This window comes from Erpetoichthys calabaricus, chromosome 5 (assembly GCF_900747795.2).
Source record: "Erpetoichthys calabaricus chromosome 5, fErpCal1.3, whole genome shotgun sequence".
NCBI lineage: Eukaryota > Metazoa > Chordata > Cladistia > Polypteriformes > Polypteridae > Erpetoichthys > Erpetoichthys calabaricus.
In genome coordinates this window covers 202678566-202704470 of record NC_041398.2, presented here as the reverse complement: position 1 = coordinate 202704470, position 25905 = coordinate 202678566, and the positions used below count along the sequence as shown (strand labels likewise).

Sequence of the window (25905 nt, the reverse complement as noted above, 5' to 3'; positions counted from 1 at the left end):
TAGTTCAAAAAGGACACTTTTTTTCATAAACTCTCAATAAAAATGTCATTAACGACATAAAAAGCAAAAGTAAAATTGTGCAGACAAGAAAAAAAAAACACACATCAGATGAAACATTTTTTGAGAATATATCCAATTTTATTAAAGCATCAGGTAATGTTTGACCAGTGTGTCATGACTGCAAGATGTGTCTAATTGGTTTCTTCAATAATGTGCTAAAATTCTCCTTGAAAAAAACTAAACTGATTAGTATCCACCAGAGGAAAATGCAGAGGACTGAAAAACAGTTTTGTCAATGCAATCCACAGCTCTTAAGGAATAGAGGATAGGAGGCAAAGCAGCAGGAGGATGGGTGAGTAACACATACTCAGTTTCATTAAGCTCCCCAGGGGGATGAATAAAGATATTTGTTCAATTTGTTCAGAAGATCTAAGTGCTTCTTAATATTTCATTAGATAAGTACTTCATAATTCAGATGGGGTCCCCCATTAGAGGATATAACCTATTTTTCATTTGGATGAAATTATCCATTTACCCCTTCATTCTGTAAAATTACTAAAATGTCTTATGGATGAGTTGAAAGCAATTATAACCTTGCAATGAAGAAAACATGAAATTGTACAACATAAAATTGGACACAAATCCTTAAAAATCACACCCAGTATATTAGAGATGATGATGTACTGTATATCACATGGCATACAAAGCAGAAACGACTTCTGAATTCTGCAAGCTACTTATTAGTAACTTATGAGATGTACTGATATTTCCCTATTTTTTTCTTGACAGATACAAATGCCTTGTCAGTTACTGATGCCATATAACCTGGACCTTACATTGTCCTGTATAATAAACTCTTAATCTGGGTGGTGAATCACCAAGGGGAGGAGCAATGGTGCTTCTTGTTCCACCTTCCTACAGATGGAAGGTTTGTGAACTAGCACATGCCCACTACCTCCGTGGTCACCTACGGGTGAACAAAACCCTTTAATGCATCAAGATGAGGTTCTACTGCCCTGGTATTAATGAAGAGGTCTGACACTTTAAAATCTTCCTGCCTGGAATGCCAGTTGCATGAAATTCTCTGGCAGGAACAAGCCCCAATTCTTACCCTCCGCCACACCCCTCCATAATGGACTGTTCCTTTGAGCAGATCGTCATATTCCAGAAAAAGTCCTTATAGATCAGAGAAGAGGCCAAGTTACTCAAAAAAAAAAAAAAAAAAAAAAGACTTAAAATCAGGTGTTGCAGAATCACATGGCACATACGCAACAAAGCCAAGCTCGGTTGCTGGACCACAGAACGTCCCACTCTAAATTTATAGCCTATTGGCACGGACCCTGCCAAGTTAAGAAGAGAAAGGGACTCATGGATTACCTTGAGAAATAGCTAAACCACAAACCCCTGAACAGCTCAATACAAATCTCCTGAAGCTCTGGACAGAATGAGAGCAACTCTCTCCAGACGGTAATTAGAAAATGTAATTAAATTGGTAAAAGCTGTGGTTAACACCATACCAGGGTGTACCACTCTGGCTGTTCATGACATCATGTCCAACTTGGAAGGGGTTGTGCGAGAAAGGCCATACCATCTCCTGGAGGTACAAAAGGCCCAAGTAGAGCTTGAGAGGATGCTAAACCTTGGGAGTCATTAAAGCAAGCAACAGATCTCGTCCGGTCTTATCATATTAGTTCTCATGCCTCACAGCCGTTGCAGTTTCGGTAATAACTTCTGTCGACTTTACTTTGTCTTCCATGTTGATGACTACCCCATGCCACAAGTGGACAACTTGGTCAAGCAGCTGGAAAAGTTTCCATTCCTTTCCACCATTAACATAATGAAGGATATTATTTGCAAATTCCCTTAACACTAGAATCCCAGCCCACCTTAAATTCCTTCGTACCTCTCCATCAGCATCTTTTATTTTGTAAATATGTCAATCAGCACAAGCAGCCTGGTATCAACCCCCCCCCACACACACACACCCCCCCCCCCCTTGATGGAGGTCAACTCGGGCAAAACTCCCGAGTTGGCACCATAAGTAAAATGGGACTTCCACCTCCATCTAAAGTCATTTCAGTATGTGAGCAAATCGCCACTCTAGTGTTTAGACCTGAAAGTGCCATGCGGATGATGTATGAGCTCAAAAAGAAGAAGCCTTTGATTTGCCTCGCATTTCCTTTCATCTTACACTTACCCAGATCTTTATAGACACGGAACACACATGAAATGCATGTGTTGCAAATAACGATATACTGCATTATTTACCCTATACAACTCCAGGCACCTCACACATAGACAAGGAACCTCAGCTTGATCTGGAAGAACTTTTTGCCCGAGTTGAGCGCTGTCAAGAAGGGGATGGCACAGCAGGCTGCTTGTGCTGATCTACACATTTACAAAACAAAAGACGCTGATGAAGTTTTTTTTGTAGGTTTCAAGGATTCTAGTGTTACTGGAACCTGCCAAAAAAAAAAAGAAAAAAGTTTAGCACCACTAGTGGGCATTGGCATTACCATATCTTACCCTTTGAGTTACATTGGTGCTCCTGCAGAACTTCCAGCATCTGGTGGACAAACTGCCAAGGCCCCATAATGCCTATAAGTGGTGAACACCTTGATAATGGGGTCATCTATCCTAGCACCTGGAAAGATCACCTACTGAACATTATTAACGTTTTCTGCATATTACTGCAAGCTGGGCTCTACATTAATCTTAAAAGGTGTTATTTCAGCTTATCTGCAGTCAAACACCTCTAGGACAGTGTAGAGCAAAGTGCAGATAGGCCACAACTTGAAGATTGCTGTGATTCGGAATTGGCTTTGGCTGCAAACAAAAAGGGAGATGCTAGTGTGTCATTTTGGAGCCCTTGGAAGTGCTTTCTCTGGGCAGAAGAAGCCAGTGCTCTCTGGGCCGAAGAAGCCAGTGCTAAGACCTGAGTGTCTTAATCATTTTTGTTGCATTCTGCTTGATTTTTTTTTTGTTTGCATTAAACGGGGCTTGGCTACAGAACTGACCTTTATACATTTTTCTAGTTACTATTTTCACATCCATTTTTATATAGTTTCTTCTGGAAACAATTCACATCCTTTGAAAGTAATAAAAATACTAAATCTCAAATGATTAGTAATAATACCTTTAATCTCTTTTTTTTATGGAGTGATATTTTATATTTGCACGATAAAAATGGATGTGTAATGAAAGCAAACACATCTTTCTTTAAGCTAAAAAGGAAGTGTTTAAGAATAAAATATTATAAATTTTATACTTATTTGTAGGTACCTCATGCAAACAGCACATTCATTATTACTTAACTAATGTAAAATATGTACTGTTTCTTAAATTTTAAAGGTTAAGGAAAAAGTGTATATAAAGTACATATACACCAGGTGGATTACTTCAGTCACAGTAACCTATCATGTTAAGAAGGCTAGCAGTCATCGATGCAGACTGTTTCATAAAGAAAAAACACCCACTTTTCACAGCAATAAATGGTTACAGAAGATTCTTCTTTATGCAACAGAAAGACTCAAAATAGGCAATAAACACTGGAGGTCTTAATACATTGTTAGAAGAAAACAGAGGAAAAGGAGAAACTATAGAGAAAAATGCAATTTGAGAAACCTAGAGATTGCTTTATTAGCACACTATTAAAAAAACATTTTGTGCATGAAGAGAGAATTTCTAGGATAAAATTCCAGCTGGACAGAGGCCCATGTTTTAATAACTGGAAATCCAAGAAGCACATTTAAAAATAAACACAGAACACAACTTGGCAGAACGCTACAGCAAATTGTTCAGGAAAGTGCATGCACAGATTTTTCCAAATGTATTTGTTCTAATACAAAGGTTATAGAGGCTTGGGTCAGATCACATCATTATTGAACCAAACACTGACAACTTCAACCTCATGCATGGCCAATTCAGAGTTGTCAGTAACCCTAATCTTCTTGTCAGTGCGATACAAGATGAAGACCTATGAGGGCACAAAGAGAACAGACCAACTTTACACTGCCTAATCTAGGATTTGAACTCGGAAAACATCAGATCTACTAGGCAGCCCCTTTAACAACTGCACATAAAGTTGCTTCCTCCCTCAAAACTGAACTTAAATTTTTGTTAACCTTTATTCGTTTTAAATAGGTTTTTTTCTATAAATGTAGACAGCTGCCAAGAATGGAGAGAGGAGTGAAAGATAATCTTTATGTGGGATGAATGGAAAACTGCAATATGTGACAAACATTTTGGACAACATTTTGGACTCTAAATTTTTAAAGATGCCATCTCAGTAATGGGAAAGCCCTTTCTTCAACTGTTTTAGTCTAAACTTAAAACATTTCACTAACACTCAGTCAGAAACTATCACCTTAGTGGATGCACTCCACACAAAGATTTTTCACTTTAAACAAGGAGACTTAAGGCACTTTCTCACTGCAGGAACATTTTTCAGAAATCAAGAACATTTTAGAAAGTCAGCAACTTTTGTGGCATTCCCTCTGCAGGAACTTGGGCCGTTTTTAAGTTCCTAGTAATGTTTTTCTTAAGCTCCTACTCCAGGGTATGTACTTTTCGTTCAAGCAGGAACTATCGTGGGTATGGCTCAGGCAATGAATTGATTGGTTGACCACAAGCACTGGTGCCATCTTACAAATTGCTTAGTACCACCATGCACCGCATCGAATCAATTAATCAACTCCCATGTGCAATCTCTTCAAAACAAAAAGGCATGGCAGTCCCCCATTAACTCTTAATTGTACCACCTTTAGCATAACATTTTAATCGTCATAATTGTCTTCCTGGTGTGCCACATCAGAGCAATAATCTCCCACGTTAAGGTGGGCTTGCTTTGAAGAAATAAGGTGCAGGGGGTGAACTCACGAACACACCTCACTTTGCACATCACATATTTTTCATAAAGGTTACAGTATATGTTGCATGGTGGGAATGCAAGACACAAAAGTGGCCAGGGCTTACACCATACAGGAATTCATTGGTTCCTGAAAACAAAGTTTCTGCAGTGGGCAACTCTTGGAAATTATCAGCAGCATGTAGTTTGAATTGCCATAATCTTTAACATAATGCTGTGTTTTTCCCTTTCATCTTCTTATTGGCATCTCTTGATTCTTCCTTATTTCTTAAGCAGCTTAACAATGAAATGAGACAAAATAGCCCTACAGAAACATTTGAATCTGTTCAGTTCTATGCTGTAATTATAAACACGTTGTAATCTCTGACTAGGAACTGGCAATAACAAACCCACATTTAGCAGGTGGCCCTTAGGTGGTGTCTCAATCTACTCTGAACCACATACGAACACACTGATTAAGAATATTGTTTATGTTAATATTTTTCTGAAGTTTCAATATTTTTTCATTAGTGATTGTGTCCTATGTATTTGAAAAAGCAGACATTTTACATTCCTAAGTTTTACGGAAATAGAATAGAGGCTACCAACGCTAGAAGTGATGAGTGAACCCCTCTGGATTCACTTCGACTCGAATTCAGCGAAATCGCAGAAATGTTCAGGAATTCTGCCACATTCAGCAAAATGCACTGATGGCAATGGGGAAGGAGAAACTGAGTTAGCTTTAAGTGGATTATAATGGTGCAATGGCCTTTTAAGTGCCCTGACAGCCAGAGAGACATCTGCCAACTATGCTAGGCCAATATTTGTGGTCAAAAATGTGACCTGAGCCGTTTAATAGAATTAGAATTCAGAACAATAAAATTTCCTGCAGACAGTAAATGTGAATTCACTAAGGCTTGACACCCAAAGATTCAACAGCTGATACCCTCTCTCCATTTTTTTTTCTTCCTTGACACTTTAGCTCATTCACTACTGCTGCTATTCCTTACTGTTTGCATCAACTGCAAAGCACTCTGGGTAATATTATAAAGGGGAAGGCTCACATATTACATACAAGTCCAAACAAAATGTCATTTACCTTAAGACATGAATAGACCAACACATTTCTAGTTTCCTTCTGTGTGCTGGTTTTGTGTTTAAATATATTTTCAAGTTTTCCACTAATTTTTAGCTTACTACTAGGATCACAGTTAAATACTCAGGGGGTGGGGGATTATCCCATCTAATACAGGCTGCTACAGTTCTGTGATGTCATGCTGGCTTTGCAAAGCATTAAGGGCTGCTAGTAATAGTAACTCAAAAACAAAATTGGTTAGTTTGAAATAAAATTAATTTTTATTGTACAAAAGGAAATAATGACAATGGTCCTGCACACTCAGCACTTTTATTTGAAGAATTATCTGCATTTACTGCACTGCTTCATTATGGCTCACCATCTGCCTTTTCATCACATGTGAAATGCTCTGCGATTACCTCACTTGCCACATCAAGTTTGAAACTCACTTGAAAAGCCAGGTTTTCAGTTTTCATATACAAGGAAAACTAGTGATGACTGGCAGAAAACACAAAGCAAATTATGTAAAAAAATAAATATAGATGGCATTACACTTAGAGCACTTGGACAGTAGATGTAGTGTTATAGCACTATAAATCTCTTTCCTCATCTTCTGCCTAAAACACTATTCTATAAATCGCATTTGCAGCTCTCTCACTGTTTCAGTATGGAGTGATTATTGAAAGGTTTTGATTTCGTCTTTCAAACAAATTGTAGCAGGCAGAAACCATATCTTGTTAGATAATGTATACCTTTCACTTACACATTTCCGCTTTGTTTTATTGCAGTCTTGGCAACTGTACAGCATGCAAATATCTTACTGTTAACCCTTATTTTGCCATATTGCAAAAGTTGCTGTATATCTAACTACTATTAGCATCACATTCACCAACTCCACTGTGAACTACAGTAAATTGTAATAAGTTAAACGATATTTTGACTATTTGATTGTTAATTTTCTTATTGTTTAATCTACAAAGATTACACAGAATCTTTATACCTAGCTGATATACTTCTGCAAATTAAGTCTAAATTTGATCCAAAATTTATCATTTTACTTGTATGCACCCATGAGTAAATCTGTGCATGCACACTGTAAATGATGGATCATGGGTATCAAAGGAAAAAAATATCAAGAACTCTGTGATACATACTCTATGTGTTTATATATAAAGATAAAAAAAACACATTTAGTAGATGGGCAGCTGTATGAAATGAGAAAATTAAAAGTTGTATTAATTACATCATTCAGTTCACACGAAACCTTCAATTCAATTTATTCATATAAAGTGAACTTTCATACAGTATATAAACCCAGCATAAAATGCACTGTGAGCAAGTACAAATAAACTAAAATAAAAAAACAAACATTGAACATAAAAAATTCAATACATTCACACGATACACAGTTATAGTATGCCGATTATACTGAGACATACTACAGGCCAAAAAGACGACAGCTGCATTAATGGCCAAAATGAAAGCCCTTGTGTAGGTGGTGTTTTGTAAGGCCATGGATACTGACTTTTCAAATTCCTCACAGAGATTCTGGAAAAAACATTCAACCACTCAGGAAGGGTAGGTGGGACATCACTCAGCTGTCCTTAGCAAGGGTAGAGAAACACTGACAATAATAAGAGAGATTACTTATAGGTGGAAGGAGCACTAAGTGTATATTTTCACGTTGGAAAGAAAATAGTGTACTAGACTCAACATTTCAGGTGTGCAGTCTTTATACCAAATACTTGATGATGGCTATGCAACTGAAATATTGTAATTCTTATCTTATTGTTTTCAGTATGGAAAAACTTTTAACTTTTTTTCCTTGTTAACTGATGTATGCTGACACAGCTCACTCACTAACTCCATTTACAATGCCTTGCAAATAGTATTTGGCATCCAAAACTACTTTGACATTTAACAGTCTCGGCTTTAAATCTTAAAATACTTGGAAGTAAACATTTTTCTAGCTGATCTACAAAACAGTGTACATGATGGCAAATTAAAAGAAACAAGATGAAAAAAGAATTGTAAGATTAAAAAAGTATTTATTATGTTTGTAAATATAAAGCTCACTTTACACTGGTGTCATGTATTACCTTAACAACTCACCAAATTTACATATAGTCTTGACTGGTGAAAGAAATGGGAGGGTCATCTGTTTTTAATAAATTTATTAAGTTAAATAGACCCTTCTCTTGCTGAGATCCAATAGCATAATAGATTTTCCATAAAGCAAACCAAAATGATGACAGAACAGTATTCAAGTGAAGTTAGGGATATAAATGCAAACAAGCACAAGTTTGGGTAAGAGTACAAGACCATCTCAAAGGCATTGAACATCACTCAGACGTCAGTGCAATCCATCACACAAAAGTGGGAAAAAAGATACAAAACTAAGTCCCACCGCCTATGTCAGGTCAACCCTGTAAACACAGGTCAAGAATGACACTTGTCAGGCTACGGTGACACCAATTGTCATTTCAACTGCAAAAGTCAGTTACTGTGATTAGATGGGACATTAATGACTCAATAATTTCTAAGGCATTACTAAAAAAAAGAAAAAAAGTGTATTTACCTGTAAAGAATTTATAAAAGGTAAAGCAAAGATGTCATAAAAACTTGTGATCTGATGAGACCAAAGAGGAGCTTGAACACTATGTGTGGCATAAATCTAACACAGCACATCAGCTGTAAGATGTGGTGGTGGTAGCTTCATGTTGTGGGGATGGTTTTCAGCAACAGGGACTGGCAATCTCTTCAGGATTGATGAAGACTGCACAACCTAAACAGATCCTGGAGGAAAACCTGCTACTATCTGCAAGTAAGCTTAAACTGGGGAGGAAGGTTGTCTCTCAGCTGGAAACTGTAACAGCAACAATGGAGTGGGCTAAAATGAAGAAAACTGATTTGAGTGGCCCAGTCAAAGCCTTGCTCTTAGGCCTATAAATTGCTGCCCACTGCTGCTCTCCAACTAACCTGGCACAGCTTGGGCAATTTTAGAAGAAAGAATAGGCAAATCTTCCCCCTTCATGTTGTGTAAAATTGACAGAGACTTGTCCAAAAAGACTACATGCAGTAATAGCCCGAAGAATTGAATTTTGTGATTGGGATGATTACTTACATCTCAACATTTGGAATTACATTTTTTTTAAAGGTTTATAATTTTTTTTCTTTTTAGGAAGGACTATGAAAAAGAGTGTTAAATTTACAAGTTAAAAGGCACTATATGCTCACACAAGCACAAATACTGGTATAAAGAAGGTAATAAGGGTTATTTTTGTTATATACTCACAAAATAAGAATTTTAGGAAAAGAAGACAAACATGAGACTAAAGTACTGAATGCCATCTTTTATTTTCTCTTATTTACATATGACACAAACAATATTGGGGAAAAAATCACATTTGTTGTGTTTAAAACACTGATGTAAACACATAAAACAAAGCAAAAAATGCAATTAACAATTTTACTAATCTTATTAGTATTATAAATAATAAAGTACATTAAGTTAATGTTTTATGTAAAGCTTAGACACTAGAAAGCAGTGTATGTTAAGCATATTTTATGTGATATTTCTATGTTTAATTTACAGTACTAGAGTATAATAGGAGAATCGTGCTATTACCAAAACAGCACCAATATAACAGAATAAACCAGTTCATAATAATCAAAAGAGATATTACAGATTCAAATTATGTCGGCTCTTTAAAAATTTAATACAGTGCAACTTTGACAATACAATATGCTCATTTAACCTCACTATGTTAGAGTTTCAGAAACTATTCAAAGTGTCCCTTCCCAGCAGATAAAAACACAGTAAGGTTTTTGCTTTTTTTCAGTTGGCTCCTATCAAAGACTAAATGTGTAACAGTGGTTTGCAGACATGTGCAAGTTGTTAGTAGTATACCACAGCTGCTTCTTCCTAATACTAGACAGGTTCAAAAAGATAGACGACCTAATAATTACAAAGAATTATATCACAGCTGATAAGACTGTAGTATATTAATAGCACTGTGTCTCTTTCTATTAAGTGAACCTGAAAATATAAAAGAAGATAACGCCAGTTAACAAAAATAAGTATGCCGACTTCCAGCTTGAGGTTGGGGGGGAGAGTAGAGTAGAGCTGAAGATAATGGAGGTCATAAAGAGAATCACTTCAAGATCACTTCAAAAAATAACTGCCAAACTTCCTTAATTGAACACATATAAGTAGTAAGGTGCATGGAGCGCCCAAGACTATTGCCTAGTCTAAGGTTCAATAAACTGTGAGTTGAGTCAGACTTCTCTGGGTATCTCACTTCATTTTTTCTCAATACTCTGGATTCCTTTCATATTGCCTACATGTGCACTGGATTAATGACATAATTGGCCTGTTTTGACCGATTTTGATTGTACATACGAGTTTGCTCAGACACTGACTGGCAATAAATTCAGAGTTGGTCCTGTCCTGCACCAGATACTGTTGGGACACCAAATGCTGTGACTGGAATAAAATCAAACAGCTTCTGTAATACTGCTGACATTCATTTGCTACACTTGTATGAGACTGTGGTTGTATAATTGCTGAATGTAGCCACAGCCCCTTCATGTTATTTTCTTTTAGGAAGTGTCATGGAGTCCACAAATTCATGTGCTTTTTTGGGGTTCAATTTAAGGGTGTACATGTGGAAGGAGCCACAGCCCCTTCATGTTATTTTCTTTTAGGAAGTGTCATGGAGTCCACAAATTCATGTGCTTTTTTGGGGTTCAATTTAAGGGTGTACATGTGGAAGGAAAACAATTCAGCAATCTTCACCTATTTTTTGTTTTTGTGTTTTAGAGTAGAAGAGAATGCCTCCAAAGACAACTATAGAAGTCACTTCTGCCCTACCTCCAGCTCCACCTATTCCAGCACTGGGTTATAAAGCTACTAATAAGCATGAGGTTTATCTCAGTTGAGGGATCAAGTTTTGAAAGATACCTCATTGTTACCAAAGAGTGTTCTGCTATACTTCAATTATTTTATGCCTAAAGTAATTAAATGGGATTTTGTGACTAAAACCCCAACTCTTTTTATGTCTCCTCTGTTTCCTTCTATTTACGGTTGACTCCAAATACATGTTTGGAAAGTCCAATATTACGCCAATTCCAGGATGTTGAAGTTTCAGAAAAAAAGACCTTGAATTTCGTGTTAAAATTGCTTTAGACATGGACAATGATATAATCTTAAATGCCTCTCCTAAAAAAATTAAACCAAATCCCCACATCTTTAAGTGGACAGATGAAGTTATATAGTGACTTTAATTTAATAGGTTGTGATCATATACTCAATAAACAACCAATAAAATAATTAAAAGTTGACTAATTACCTCTATTTCTGAATCCCTATTATCATTTTCCCCATCTCTAATGCCACATATAGAAAATATGCTATCATACAAAGGTTTATATTTGCAAAATAAATTATTACCTATCTATATATAAAATGGAAATTCAATATTACTCTCAATTGGACTAAAAGAATGCATAAAAATTAATGCTGCTAATATTTTTACAGGATGCTATGCTATATTATACCATTGTTTTTGGCTCTCAATTCCCAGTAAACATCTAAGAAATACCATTACCCCTGTAGTTTAGAAAATGGAGAGAATGAATAAATGAACAAAATGTGATTGTTTAAATCACTTAAATACATTCTTTGGCTAAAATCACTCGTCTTTAAAACATAACAAACATCTGCCATTTCATATAATTTAATGCTAATAATTAATCTTTTTGCTTGTATTTGATTCTTTTTGATCAAAAAGGTTGCATCTGACTTTGTTTGGCCAATACTGAGATGACATATAAAATATCTTTGCACATTTTCTAGAAGTACTTTTTAAATTACAGATGAACTGGGGAATTTAAATTCATCCTATTAGCACTGGTTACAAGGCTACATCCAGTCATAGAAGGGGATTTAAGTCCATCGCAAAATATACTCACATTTAGTTTTAGTCATAGCTGGCCATTTTAGAATAACCAGCCTGACATGATTGGGATGTGGAATAAATCTGAAGTCTCCGCAAAAATAAAAAATTATGCAAACTCTACATGAAGTGACCAGGATGAAAATTAAATCCAGGTCCCATAAATTATGAGACAGCAGTGCTAATTGAGCCCAAATGTCACTCTACCTAAAACTACTTCTATTTACATATTATTAAAATTAAATTAAAAAAAAAAAAATTAAACTAGGGGGCTTCGCTCGCCAACTCCCGTGTTTGGTTTTCCGGATACACACTTTTAAGATTTTTTTTTTCTTTGAATTGTTGCTATTTCATTAGTTTCACTTTTATTTCAGAACTTATGTGAAAACCACATTTGGAATCTTTCGAGTCCCAATATGCTGAATCTTTTAAATGAGGTCCATGAGACATGTGTTTAATGACTTTGTACCATAATTCAGGATAGGTTTCTCTGTTTGGAATTTCAGCACAGACAAAGCGATCTACATCATCAGCAGTTAATAATTTTTTTGCAAAATAACCAATAAATGCATGTGAGGTAAACCACATTTTTGAAATTCTCTGACTTAAACTTCAAAGCCTTACAATATTTACATACTTCTGACATATCACCTGTGTCCATATATTCGATCTCTATTCGCCTTTTAGTTATTTCTCCGAGTAATAATTTATCTTTTTTCGTGCTAATGCGATGTTTACTTTCTTTTTTTGACACTGTTGTTTTTTTCTGCTTTCATATTCTGTATCTTGCTCTGCATGTGTTTCGCGCCTACATTTTTTTTTTTTTTTTTTTTTTTTTTTTTTGAGTATTTTGAATTCCAGTTTTCATTATCTCTAACTTGCTCTGCATGTGTTTGGCCCCTTTGTTTTGTAACCTCTTTATGACGTTTTACTTTGTTTTCTATTCTGTTTTTATTTCTGACCTCGTTTTGTCCTGCTTTTTTTTCAATGACACCTGGTCTGTGGCGATTATTTTCCTTTTTTTCGACTAATAATTTCACTTTGTTTGTGCTACTGCTATCTTTACTTTCTTTTTTTTATACTTTCTAATTTTCTTACTTTCATATTCTTTAACTTTCTCCACATTTGTATTGCGCATATACTTTTTTTTTTGTTGAGCCTTTCGAATTCCACTGCTTTCATAATCTGCTCTGCATGTGTATAGCGCCAACATTTGTGAACGTGTTTATGAAGTTCTACTTTGTCTTTTACTCTGTCTTTTAATTCTGAGCCCGATTGGACGTGCTTTGTTTCAATTCCACTTGTTACGGGCTGATAATTACTTTCCTTATTTTCTGAATTTGCACCTAGATTATTTTTTCTTTTTTGCTCTTTTTTCTCTCTAACGCTTTTGAGTCTCTTTTGTCCGCACTGCTTTCTTCTTCGCTTAGTCATCGACATTTCATTTATAACGTATTGTCCTTATACGCTTTATATGCGCTGAGACCCTGGATCTGTGTGTGCTCAAATCCTTCACACGACTGAATGTTTTGCTGCCCCGTGGTCTTATTTGATATTGATTGTAAGTAGGGCATGTCTTGCAAGAATCTAATGTTCTACGTCATTGCGAGACGGTCCTGGGTCAATCTCTTGGCACAATGTTTCATGTTTAAGGTCCTCGTGGGTCTTTTAAGTGTCTTCCGTGATCTTAACGCGAAGATCACGTCTCAACGCCCTACTGTTTCTCTCCAGGATTTTTTTTTTTTTTTAATAGAGAGATGTTAGTTTTTCTTTTTTCAAAAACAGAAAATAAGCATCATGTATACATTTAAAATAAATTAAACAAAAATCCTCTTCATGAATTTTTAGATTTTCAAGGACAACTACCATAATGTTAATAAGCAATACACTACTTAACTGAATTCAATTTATTTTTCTATAGAACTCTTCATTGAGTAAGACTCTGAATACTTTACAATTTTACTGGCAAAATACAAATTTTACTAATTGACTTAAGCCTTTATTCAAGGTGACTTACAACATTTGAAATACACAATCTGTTTTTGTAATTGGAGCAAAGGCAGGTGACTTGCTCATGGTCACACAAACCATAGACAAACAGTTATCCCAAAAGTATTTGTATAAAATAGAACTCTTCCTTACATTAATAATGGTAATTTTTTTTTTTTTTTTTTGTTCAGGGATGAAAACCCTTCTGTCTATTAATCAACAAACTCATTTAATCCAGTTGTAGGTTGACATGGACAAAAATCTAGCTATGCAAATTTAGGCACAACATGGAAAATCATTTCTGGATACATCTATCCAGCCAATGGACTGATTTAGAGTCGCCCATTTACCTATTGGGAGGAAAAACTAGGAAACTTCACAGAAACTTCCAGACATCCATCCATTATCCAACCCGGTATATCCTAACTACAGGGTCACGGGGGTCTGCTGGAGCCAATCCCAGCCAACACAGGGCGCAAGGCAGGAAACAAACCCCAGGCAGGGCACCAGCTAACGCAGGGCGTGCACACACACACCCACACACCAAGCACGCACTAGGGACAATTTAGAATCACCAATGCACCTAACCTGCATGTCTTTGGACTGTGGGAGGAAACCGGAGTACCCGGAGGAAACACATGCAGACACGGGGAGAACATGCAAACTACACGCAGGGATGACCCAGGAAGCAAACCTGGGTCTCCTAACTGCGAGACAGCAGTGCTACCCACTGCGCCACCGTGCTGCCCAACTTCCAGACACCTAGTTGAAAATCTGGTTTAGTTTAAGCATTTTAGCACCAAAAATCAAAAATAATTCTAGAATTGTTAGTGCTATTTTATTCATACAGCACAAATTGCACATATTTACAATAAATACAAATAACATACAATGAGCCAAATGAAAGGAAATGCATATACACTACAAATTGGTGTACTTTAACACACAGATTTATAGAGATATTCTACTGTGTTTTACAATAAGAAAATTAAACAGGGACTTTTAAATTTGCACAGAAAGAATAAAGGGGCTCTAATCTACAGTATTCTTTTCTAAACCTATATTCTGTTCATTTTAAAGTATCATCTACATGCGTCACAAATCATATTTGTGTTCTTTTTTTCTTTGATCATGTCTATACTTCATATGTAGAAGTAAATCAGAAATTGATTTTTGCTACAATTTAAAAATGACAAAAGAATTATGGACAACATATTCAAAATTACTGCGGTGGGCTGGCGCCTTGCCACACAAAAAAGAGGATTCTGCGCTGCACCTCAGAGTCAAACGGAAGAGGCTATGGAGGCCCCACAGGTCCACAAAGATAGTACGGAAGGCGCGGGAAAGTACGAAAGGCGCCGACAATAATCTCTTTCAAATCTATTTCAGGTTACCCAAGACCAGGGGTTGGCGAGCGAAGCGAGCAGGGGGCGGAGCCCCCTAGTTTCTAGATAGTTCACTGTCAGTCTTGTGATTTCATATTATCTTCAATAGTGTCCCTACAGTAACTCAGGTATTTGGCACCACATGATGTATACTACTGCGGTGGGCTGGTGCCCTGCCTGGGGTTTGTTCCCTGCCTTGCGCACTGTGTTGTCTAAGATTGGCTCCAGCAGACCCCCGTGACCCTGTAAGTTAGGATATAGCGGGTTGGATAATGGATGGATATTCAAATTGTAATTTCAAATTAAAGTCATGTATTATCCATTATGTTATAGCATCAGATAAAAAAACTAGCTTCTTCATATCAAACCATTCGAAAATGTTATCTATTAAAGATTTACTCATCTGTTATAGGCAATACAATTTTTTAAGAAAAGTCTGAGCATCTGTTCCGTTACTGAACAGTGGCTTTTATATGCAAATGCCATGTCCTTAGCATTGGTATGCTACAGAGGATAATAAAATTCATACATCTCAATATTTCTTACTCTGTAAAAGCCTAGTGATGGTGCATTCTTTTATTTACTCTTGATTAACCGAGCCCAGAACAGTACTGCCTTCATGTCTTCTAAGCATTTGTGCAAATCAAGTATATTTATGATGAGGTTCTGATTGGATTAAGAGAAGATGTTAGAAGAAACCTCCTCAAGCTGTTTGGCAATAGCAGATGCTACTGCACATAGTTATTCTGCACACCTATATGTTAAACATTTGGCTGAAGTAAACACTGTAATGTAATATAATATCATCAATATTCACCTGTAATATCTTTACATTTATAAAAATCCAAAATGAACATGAAAGTCAGATCAGCTGATCTTTTAATCTATTAAAATGCAAAAACAGACTTTATTAAGCCAGCAGTTAAAAATTTCTCATTACTTTCAAGGGAGGTATGAATGTTGGGACACAAAGGGAGTTTAGTTTCATGAGGACTACTAAATGAAATGTTAGAAGTTTTAGTTTAATTTTGAATTATCTTTGAATATGGTATATGTGTGTATATTTATATAAACGTTGTCCAAATGAATTTTCTATGTGAAATTTTACTACTGAAATTTTTGACTGCTACATTTTTACTTATTTATTAAATATTACACCAAAAATTGTATTACGTTTATTTTAAACAATCATAAAAACCGTTTAAGGCTAACAAGAAACATTACTGTAAAATCTTGTGCATTATACACAAGACACAATTTAATAACAATAGTTTCTCATATAAATCAACATAAAATGCCTGTTGCTGTATGCAGTACATTGTCGCTGCACGTTAGCTGTCTCTGGTTGAGAGGCTGCTGGGCTGTTTTCTGAAAAGCACATGGAGTAATGGCTTCACATATAAATTAAATAAAATGACTGTTGCTGGTTCTCTGGCCACTCTCACTGCATGTTCACAATTTTTGGCTACTTCTGCATGGGTTGCACGGGGGAGACTGTATAGTACCTCTTGTCATTGTAAGTGGTGGTGGTCCTCCCAGGTGAACGCTTCCATAGGCACAACAGTTACACAAAGGCTTTAGAACTACAATTAACTGGAGATTGATCAACGGTTGCCGGTACTTCACTTTTGTTTTCAATCTTGATCTCCAGATCACTTGCACCAAAACTGGAGTCCAACAAGACAGAATCCAATTCAAAATAATAAAATATATGCAAAATGTCATCCACCAAGTATTTTGCTTTGCTCTCTTGCCAGATGTTGGTGCTATTTTTTGCATTATTGTTTGCTCTTTGCTACACATGCACACATAGGGATTAGATGTTACAAGTAAACGAGTCTAACATTCCTCCAAGCAAACAGAGTCTACAATTACTGTAACAGAATTTTTTCAACGTTTACAGCAGATTTTTGCCCTCACCACTCCTGTTAATAAAATTCAACATCCCTCCTAAAATCTTGAAAAGTTAACATTTTGTTTACATTACTGGCTGATGAGGACTTCAAACGAGACAGAGATGTCCTGGAATAATAAGTTGTTTAATTGTGGAAAAGCTTTTGTGGACACCTCACCTTAAAACAAACGCCTTTTCAAAGAACAGATTCTTTTTAATGTGAACATACAGTAGATTGTTTAATACTTATCACTAATTTGCCTATTCTCACACTTACCAGCCTTTGGGGATGTCTCTCCTCCATCACTCCTGATTGTCTTAGCTGAGAAAGGAGCTTGGACATAGCCCTAGGCAGGTAACGTTGAGCAAACATGCAGGCAGGAAAGCAGGGTTAATAAGTTTTAATCTTTCAGCATTATTCAAATATACAGTGCCATAAAAAAGCAAAATAAAGTATGGCAGTATACAACATGCATCCTGGGAAAGCTAGATGTTTATTAGTCCTTCAAGGTGGCTCATTTCTTGTGTGTTTTGAATTGCCAGGGGTAAATCTGAGCATCCTTGGATTGGTTTCTCTTTTCTCGTCTCTGATCAGCTCTTTTACAGATCTTGATGAAGCTCTTTGCCATTATCCAAAGTTTAAAAACTAATAACGTTTCCAAAAACTGCTGCATTCGCTCATGCTTCTGGCATCATAAATGGGAGGCAACAGTACAACATGCTTGTGTAAATCTGATAACAGCATAGCATACTTGAGTAACTTAACAGTTTATGAAACCAAACCATACGTGCATTATGGTGGCAGTTCTGCATTATACATTTGATTTAAACCAGTTCTTATCTTCTATCAATAAAAACATGCATAGCCAAGCAATACCTTAGATTTAGAATACTGTAGAGCTTTTTGCAAATTCCTCTTAGCCTAATTATCCGAATATGCACTAACATACAAGGCATATTTTATAGAAGGCAAATAGATAACGGTTTAAATATAACAGGCTGTTTTAGCACAGAAAAGGAATAAATTGCCATTGCAAAAATCCACTTTTTAAACATCTCAAGAAATGGTCTGCTCTTTCCAGAAATGTTCGGCTCCTTATCCTGCAGACGTTTATTAATAAAATTGTTGGAAAAAAAAATCAATGTTGCAATCAACAAAATTCTTTATGCAGAAATCCAGACAGATTAGCTGAAACTACATGAGCTTGTCAAAATTTTCTTAAAGAACTGGGAATATGTCCAGACATCTAAAGGTACTTTTGGCTAAAGTAAAACTAGAAATGTCACCATATTAGAGACTATGATTTAAAACAGATAAAGGAAGTGCCAGGATCACCACTGTTGAACTGAGGACTCAATACACTCTCACATTGAGGTCAGGCTTTGGTATATTTTATGCATCATTTCATATCAATACGGTAGTTTTTTACTATCTGATGTAGATGAAGGATTTTCCACACTGCAAATCTATGTGGTTTGTTTAATAGATAGATAGATAGATAGATAGATAGATAGATAGATAGATAGATAGATAGATAGATAGATAGATAGATAGATAGATAGATAGATAGATAGATAGATAGATAGATAGATAGATAGATAGATAGATAGATAGATAGATAGATAGATAGATAGATAGATAGATAGATAGATAGATAGATAGATAGATAGATAGATAGATAGATAGATAGAGATCCATCAATACATTAAACTAGCATGGGAGGGTGAACCTTTAGCTACACAGACTCACTGTGGAAAGGTCACTCTGGTAGTGTATGGGTTGCTCCATTGGTTAAGGCATTTAAAGTGATGCTGAAGAAGCATTACTTTATTGGAGAATTAGATTATTAGAGCTGCTGATTAAGTTATTCATATTGGAAATGCACTTGTTAGTTTTTTTTTAAATTGTCACTTGGTAATTTTTACCCACAGTTACTGACCCTCTTCTCTTCTATTCTTCTTCTTCTTCCTATGGAACATGGTTCTACTGCTATTTTGTCTCAGTATTGTTTCTGTCCATGAAATAAAACAGCAAAGAGCCCTTAGTAATCAATGGTTACAGTATGTGGTATGTGACACTGAGGTTTACTTTGTCCATGAAAGCAGTTTAGAGGAGTTTTCAGTTTGGCTAACTGTAACTTGTATTGCCATGACTTTTGTTTATTTTTTATCCAAAGTTTGCAGTGTTAATATTTAACTACACATTTGTTTTTTAATTAAGAATTGTATGGTCAAGTACAGGTAATAAATACTATACAAAACAAACTTAATAAAAAGGATATCAAATACACAGAAAAGGTGGGTACTTACAATCTTGCAGATCTTTGGAGAACTCCTTTCTGTTCTTTTGTTTTTTTTTTTCCTTTATTCTGGAGCATAGACCACTTACCTCATCCTATATGAAATAAAGTGCTTTCAGTCTGAACTGCAGAAGGATGAATATCTTGGAGAAAAAATACATTTGGCTTACAGTACTTCCCTGTTCCCAGCTCATGAGACTGAATTTGCACCCATTGTTTTGACCCTGCAGGCCAAAAGAAACACATACTATCGGTAGGGCTTTTTGGAATTTGTATACCCAGTGATTCCTTTTACTATAGTTTCAATAAGATAAAAAGGGACACTCCACTAAAAGTAAGAATTTATTCTAAACATACCTGGGGGTTGTTTATCTGAAGATGTATGAAGCACTTGCTCCCTTAGAGAAAAAATGAAATGCAGGCATTTATAGGTAAATCTATATCTTAGCTTACTTTCCAAGCTATGAAATTTGGCATCATCAGTAAGGTTAAATTTCAGTAGACATTTCAGTATGGCCATCATCCTGAAAGCAAGCTGGATTATTAGCTTTAGAAAATTAATGCTTGTAGGTCATCGTTCCAGGCTGTAAACAGGTTGTCATCTTGATTTGTGGCGGCTTGAATTAGTCTTATGCTGGAGACTGCCATAACGTAGTTTTTGAGTTGACATTCGTTGAGCATTCAGCAAATGAGGAAATTTCCCTGCGGTACTACAGAGATGAGGTGGTATTACAAACAGTGGAAACCATGTATGTGGTGGTGGATACAATACACACAGCATGGCAGAGCAAACATTGGAAGAATGATGTATTGACAAGTGATCTGGAGCTTATATGTAGCTAAAACTATTTTCTGAAAACTTTATTAAGCAAAAACCTAAAAAGATAAAGCAATGATCTCAGAAAAACAGGGACAATACATACTATAAAATAAAGATTCCCAATTTCTAAACTATACCAAACAGGGTGTTAATTCACTTGACATAAAATGCCAATTATTATTACATTTGAGATTATTCTTACGAATAAGTTATCAGATGTCAAACTTTAAAAAAAAAAAAACAAATCTGAATTGGCCCCAGCAACTAATGAGTTACACCTTGATCTTCATATGATAAATAGTGCAATATGTTCCTAAAAACCATAAACAGATCTTTGTCATAATATTATATAAACACAATAAAGTTGCTCAGAGTTTTAAATATTTAGGAGCTATTATTATTAAATACTTATCTGTGTTGAGAACTAATAGTTTAACATTTAGAGAGAAATACAGTTAAAAGATAAACTTTGCATATCTTATTTCGTAATAGTGGCAGCACATTGTTGTTTCCTTTTTAGAGTTCATAAATATTGTTGTCACTTTGTTTTAAGAGTTGAAAGTACAGCTTAACTCTCAATTTACTGTAAGAGATATGTAAGTAATAGTAAGATCATTACACAAGAAAAGGTTAAGGCCAAAAGAACATTTCCGCTGACCTTCTACCCAGTAAGGCTTTTAGTAGGTTCTATACATCCATCTTCATAACTGTTTAATTATGTGACGCTTTGCCCTCACAACCCCAATGACCTATCTGATCTCAAAGCTTTGTTAGATTAAATGAAGAGTGCTGTGAATAAGTATATGTCTCTTCCAGATTTACTACATATTATGCCTAATAAAAATCATCAGATCTTTGACAATACATAAAAAGATATGTCAAAAATTAATAGTTAAGGTAACTATTTTATTAACTGATTAATGACTGTTATGCATTACTTAATATGAAATACTTAATACCACATATGAAAAAATAATTGCAGCGTTGCAATTACTAACTGGTTACACCATCTTTATCAGGTACTATAGTAACTGAATATTTCTTACAGTTATTGGTTACTAACAGCAATGCAGAATTAAACTTGACTCAATTCCCCTTGAAGAAGTGCTTTAGTTCAGTGATATGATGTATGTCAGTTTGTGAATAGCTTACAATTCTCCAGAAGGCAGCTCTTTTAAAAAGCAGAACATGTACTCCCTCTAATGATGGCAAGTTTTCCATTGCCTAACATAGAAAGGTGTTGAAAAACCATAAAATTATCAATGCCACACTTGACTACTTTTCACTTATGTAAGGAAAGTAGTGGTAGTTTACTTTCATACGTAATGAACCTCATGTAGGCAGAAAGGTTCTCTTTTGTCTTAACATAAAGTCTAATCATGAAATTTATTTACAGGGTATGTTACATATATACCTTATGCACATTGTCTGAATGTAATTTTATATATTTTTCATAATTTTGTGCATGAAACAAAGTTTGTGCACAGTAGCATCAGCAGAATACCTGCATCAACTGTTACACAACAGCAACAAAAACAATGACAAGCTTTCAGTCTCCAATAAAATGCTGTGTTTTGATTAAAAGCAAAAAAAAAAAACAAAACACAGCAAGTAATGCATGTAGGTCTGATGGTGATAATAGTTGATAACAAGCTCTAATGCTCTGTTGGCTCCAGTTTACGTTCCCTCTATACCAGGGGTGGGCAAATTCAGTCCTGGAGGGCCGCAGTGGTTGCAGGTTTTTGTTCCAACCCAGTTGCTTAATTAAAAACCAATCCTTGTCAATTATTTAATTGCATGGCTTGCTAGTGCTTTAACTCTGCCATGTCAGGTCATTCTCATATCCTAGATTTATTTTCCTTTCTAAGGATATCATCCAAATTATTTGAAGTCCAAAACCGATGAGTTATTCTCAGTGCTTCACTTTTTTCTCTTCACTTTCCTTCCAAGTATTTAATTAAACCAAATAGTGCATGATAAATACACACAGGTGTAAATGGTAACAAGCTAAGTGGAGAAATGCTGGCCTCTTTGTCATTTGCGTGGTATTGCTAATTAGGAGCAATTAAAAACCAAGAATACAACTGTTTAAGACTAAAATAAGCAATAAGGGTTCAAAATCTTAACGAGTGAGACAACTAAAGTGAAGCTGAAGTGTTACTTGAGCAATAAGGGCTTCTTATTAAGCAATTGGGTTGGAGCAAAAACCTGCAGATACTGCGACCCTCCAGGACTGAATCTGCCCACCCCTGCTCTATACTGTGCCTCATAGTACTTTTAACAAAAGAATCCCTGAAGCCTACGAAAAAACTCATAATCCCAGGCCACCTTAAATTTCTTCACACCACTCCATTAGCATCTTTTGTTTTGCAAATGTGTCGATCACACAAGCAGCAAGCAGACTGCTATCCCATCCCCCAACCACCGCAGCTCAACTCGGGTAAAAACAATATATTATTTACCCTATACAAGTCCAGGCACCTGACACCCAGATAAACAAGACTTGAGCTGGGAGAAACTTTTGCCCAAGTTGAGCTGCAGCAGTGGGGGGATGGGATAGTATTCTGCTTGCTGCTTGTGCTAATTGACACATTTGCAAAACAAAAGATGCTAATGAAGAGGTGCGAAGGAACTGAAGGTGGCCCAGGATTATGAGTTTTTTCGTAGGCTTCAGGGACTCTAGTGTTAAACTGTGCTGCTCACTCCCTCCTCATCATCATTCTGTCACTCAATAAGTTTCAGATTTTGGACTTTTGGTTTAGGGATATTCAACCTTTACTATTAAAGTGAGTGGAAAAATATGAACAAAATCCTCAAAAATTGTAGAAACTCATAGAGGGAAAACATTTTTTGATACAGTATATATTTCTCTTCAACTACTGAAAACATTTATGCAAACACTTCTTTATCACTTACATTTCTAAACTGAAGTTGTGTAACTTTGTTAAGGTATTGTATACACCTAACTTTTTTTTATTATAAATTAATATTTTACAGAAGGGTATGTAGTCCAGGTGACATCATTCACTAAATTCAAAGAAAAAGGTAACCAACAGGAAAGTTTATATAACAATCCATAAAAACAACCTATGATTTTCCAAAGCTCCAAATTTGATAGAAGAATTATATCTGAAAGTTTACTGGGAAGGACTGACAAATTTTTGCTTTGGTTAAAATGTTTTATATTTCAGAAGATTAAAAGTGTGCACACTGTAAATATACAATCACTCATTTCAGTTTAAGATTCTTGCACTTAGTAGCATTTTCTGTGAATTTCCCAACCCAAATAACAATGGAGAAATTAAATGTGTTTAAATGTTATTCTTGATCTGTATGTAGGGAAACCTAGATACCAGAAAAAAAATAAGGATAAGAAAACAAAAAATTCAACATTTACTATAAAAATGTAATCAATTTCCTAACAATGCAAAAATTAATTAAGTTTCCTAATATCAAATGCAGTTATTTAAAAAGAAAATCCCACAAAACAAAACTGTAAGCTACAATAAGTTACATTCCCATCTCGGAGTAAATTAACCTTTGGTAAAACAAACATTTTTGTAATATTAGACATACCAGTATTTGTTAAATTCCATTGAAATATATTTTTCTTTGTTTTGTTATAATTAACCTACACACATTTTGTTATCAAACTGATTTCAACTTGTCAGAGCTTTTGAAAGTTTTAGATTGGCTTTTCTACTTAATACAACCACCTTTATTTAACCATAAAGAAAAATATAACTGAAACAAGTCTTAACATTTTAAACAAAAAACATTAACAAAATGACTTGACCAGTCTGACCTTGGTGATAATAAAATCTTCTAAAATACTGCCAAAATGTTACACATGACAAAGCACTGAAAAACCATACTCTTACCAACACCCCCACAGAAACAGAATCTTAGCTTTTCAAGCCTGCAGGAGAGGCAAACTAACTAGCCATGGATTCCCAAAGGTGAACAAATAGCCTGTTCAGGGAATTTTTTCTTTCAACTGCATACAAAAATATCCAGCTGGCACTAACACAGACTGTCTTAGATGGGCCAAGTGACATTTTTCTCTCTCTTGAATTTTCTATGTTTAATGTACTATTCAGATATACGATAACTCCTGAGCGGACTGTGAACCCTGATCCTACATGGCTGAAGGCCGCTAACCTTAATGAAAAAGAAGAATCATTTATAAGATTGTCATTAAAAATCAGTAGGTGTCTGTTTAAAAAATGTGTCCATAATAAAATGTCATGTTGCAATCAAAGCTGGAGAATATTGGTAAAAATCAATGGTGTTATTAGCTAGTAACAGTGTTCATCAATGGTGGAAAGAAATTAAAAAAAAAAAAAAAAACTAAAAAAGCTAGAAACAAAAACAGAGAATATACTACTATTATTATTATTATTATGTTAGAATGGTAAAAACACAATAATAATAGTGCATCCAGAAAAAAGCAAGGAGGAGCATCTTTCTATGAAAGGAAAATACAAATGAGTTTGATCTGCAATCCACAATTCAAAGCAAAGCAGAAGGGTTCAAAGCACTCAAACAACTTTTTAAATCCACTGCGTAAATTATTCAGGCCCCTTCACTTTCTGCACTCTTTATTGTATTCTAAATTTAATTTTAAATAGATAAAATTATAGTTTTTCCCATCAATCTATACTCAATAACCTATAACAAGAAAAGCACAAATATATAAATATACAACCTAAAATGTGTGTAGGAAGTGAAGGGGTATGAATACTTTCTGAATCCGCTGTACTTGTACCCTTTAGCATGGAATACATTTTTGAAAATATTCATTTCAAAACTGACAACTTCCTTCAATTATCGGGAAAATCAACATCAGTAAATCAAAATTCTGAACAAATACCATAGTGGAAAGAAATAGAAAATATTGCACTTATTACAGACAGATGAAAGATACCCAAAAAGTGTTATACTGTTTAACATTAAATATATGAAAATCTGATCACCACTTCAAAATCGACCCCTAATCACTAAATAATACAGAAATACTGCTCTTTATATGTAGCACATGAAACACTAAAGAAATTGCTGGAAATGTCTTGGGATGGAAAAGCTTGGTACACCTAATTGCTTAGGCATCTCGTAAAGATGATTACAATTTGCAAGAGGGGTGCCAAACAAAGGGCAAATGATTAACACATTATTACACATTACAATTAATGGTGTACTATGCTTCTACTGGTTCTTGGTCTGGGCATTTGGTAAACTATGAAATCTACAATATATAAGATAATACTAAAGCAAAATATGTAAATGGGTTTTTTAGGACTGCAGTAATTCAGAATACTTGAGCAGATTGATAAATGGAATTAAAAGAGGCATGTGTGGACTAATACAAAGCCCAGCATTACATACTGTTGAAAAGGCAAAAAAAACAAAACATATTATACAAATGACGTTTCTCTGGGTTTGAAGAACAGTCAAAAACTCCTAGTCATGATAAAAAAAAATGACACACAAAGAATTGCATGTAGTCACATCTATCAATCTAAGTAACAGCAGGCATTGAGGAGATAAATGTACAGGTAGTCCCCAGGTTATGGACATCCGACCTACAACATATGAATGGGGCAGCATATGGCCTGGGGATGCTGCAAGCGGTGGCTGGA

The 25905-nt window shown here is 35.3% G+C and overlaps 1 protein-coding gene across 7 annotated transcripts in view; it reads right to left on the bottom strand.

Moving 5' to 3' along the window:
• Window positions 1-25905, bottom strand: part of agtpbp1 (ATP/GTP binding carboxypeptidase 1) — a 239983-nt gene that overhangs the window by 2061 nt on the left and 212017 nt on the right. Inside the window, exon 26 of one of the 7 annotated variants that reach the window (XM_051928607.1) lies at window positions 18828-19670. The exons of 4 other annotated variants lie outside the window; for them this stretch is intronic. In XM_051928607.1, coding sequence (XP_051784567.1) covers window positions 19637-19670 — 34 coding nt within the window. In that variant the 3' untranslated portion in view covers window positions 18828-19636. 2 more of the 7 variants (XM_051928606.1, XM_051928605.1) reach the window with 2 other exon arrangements.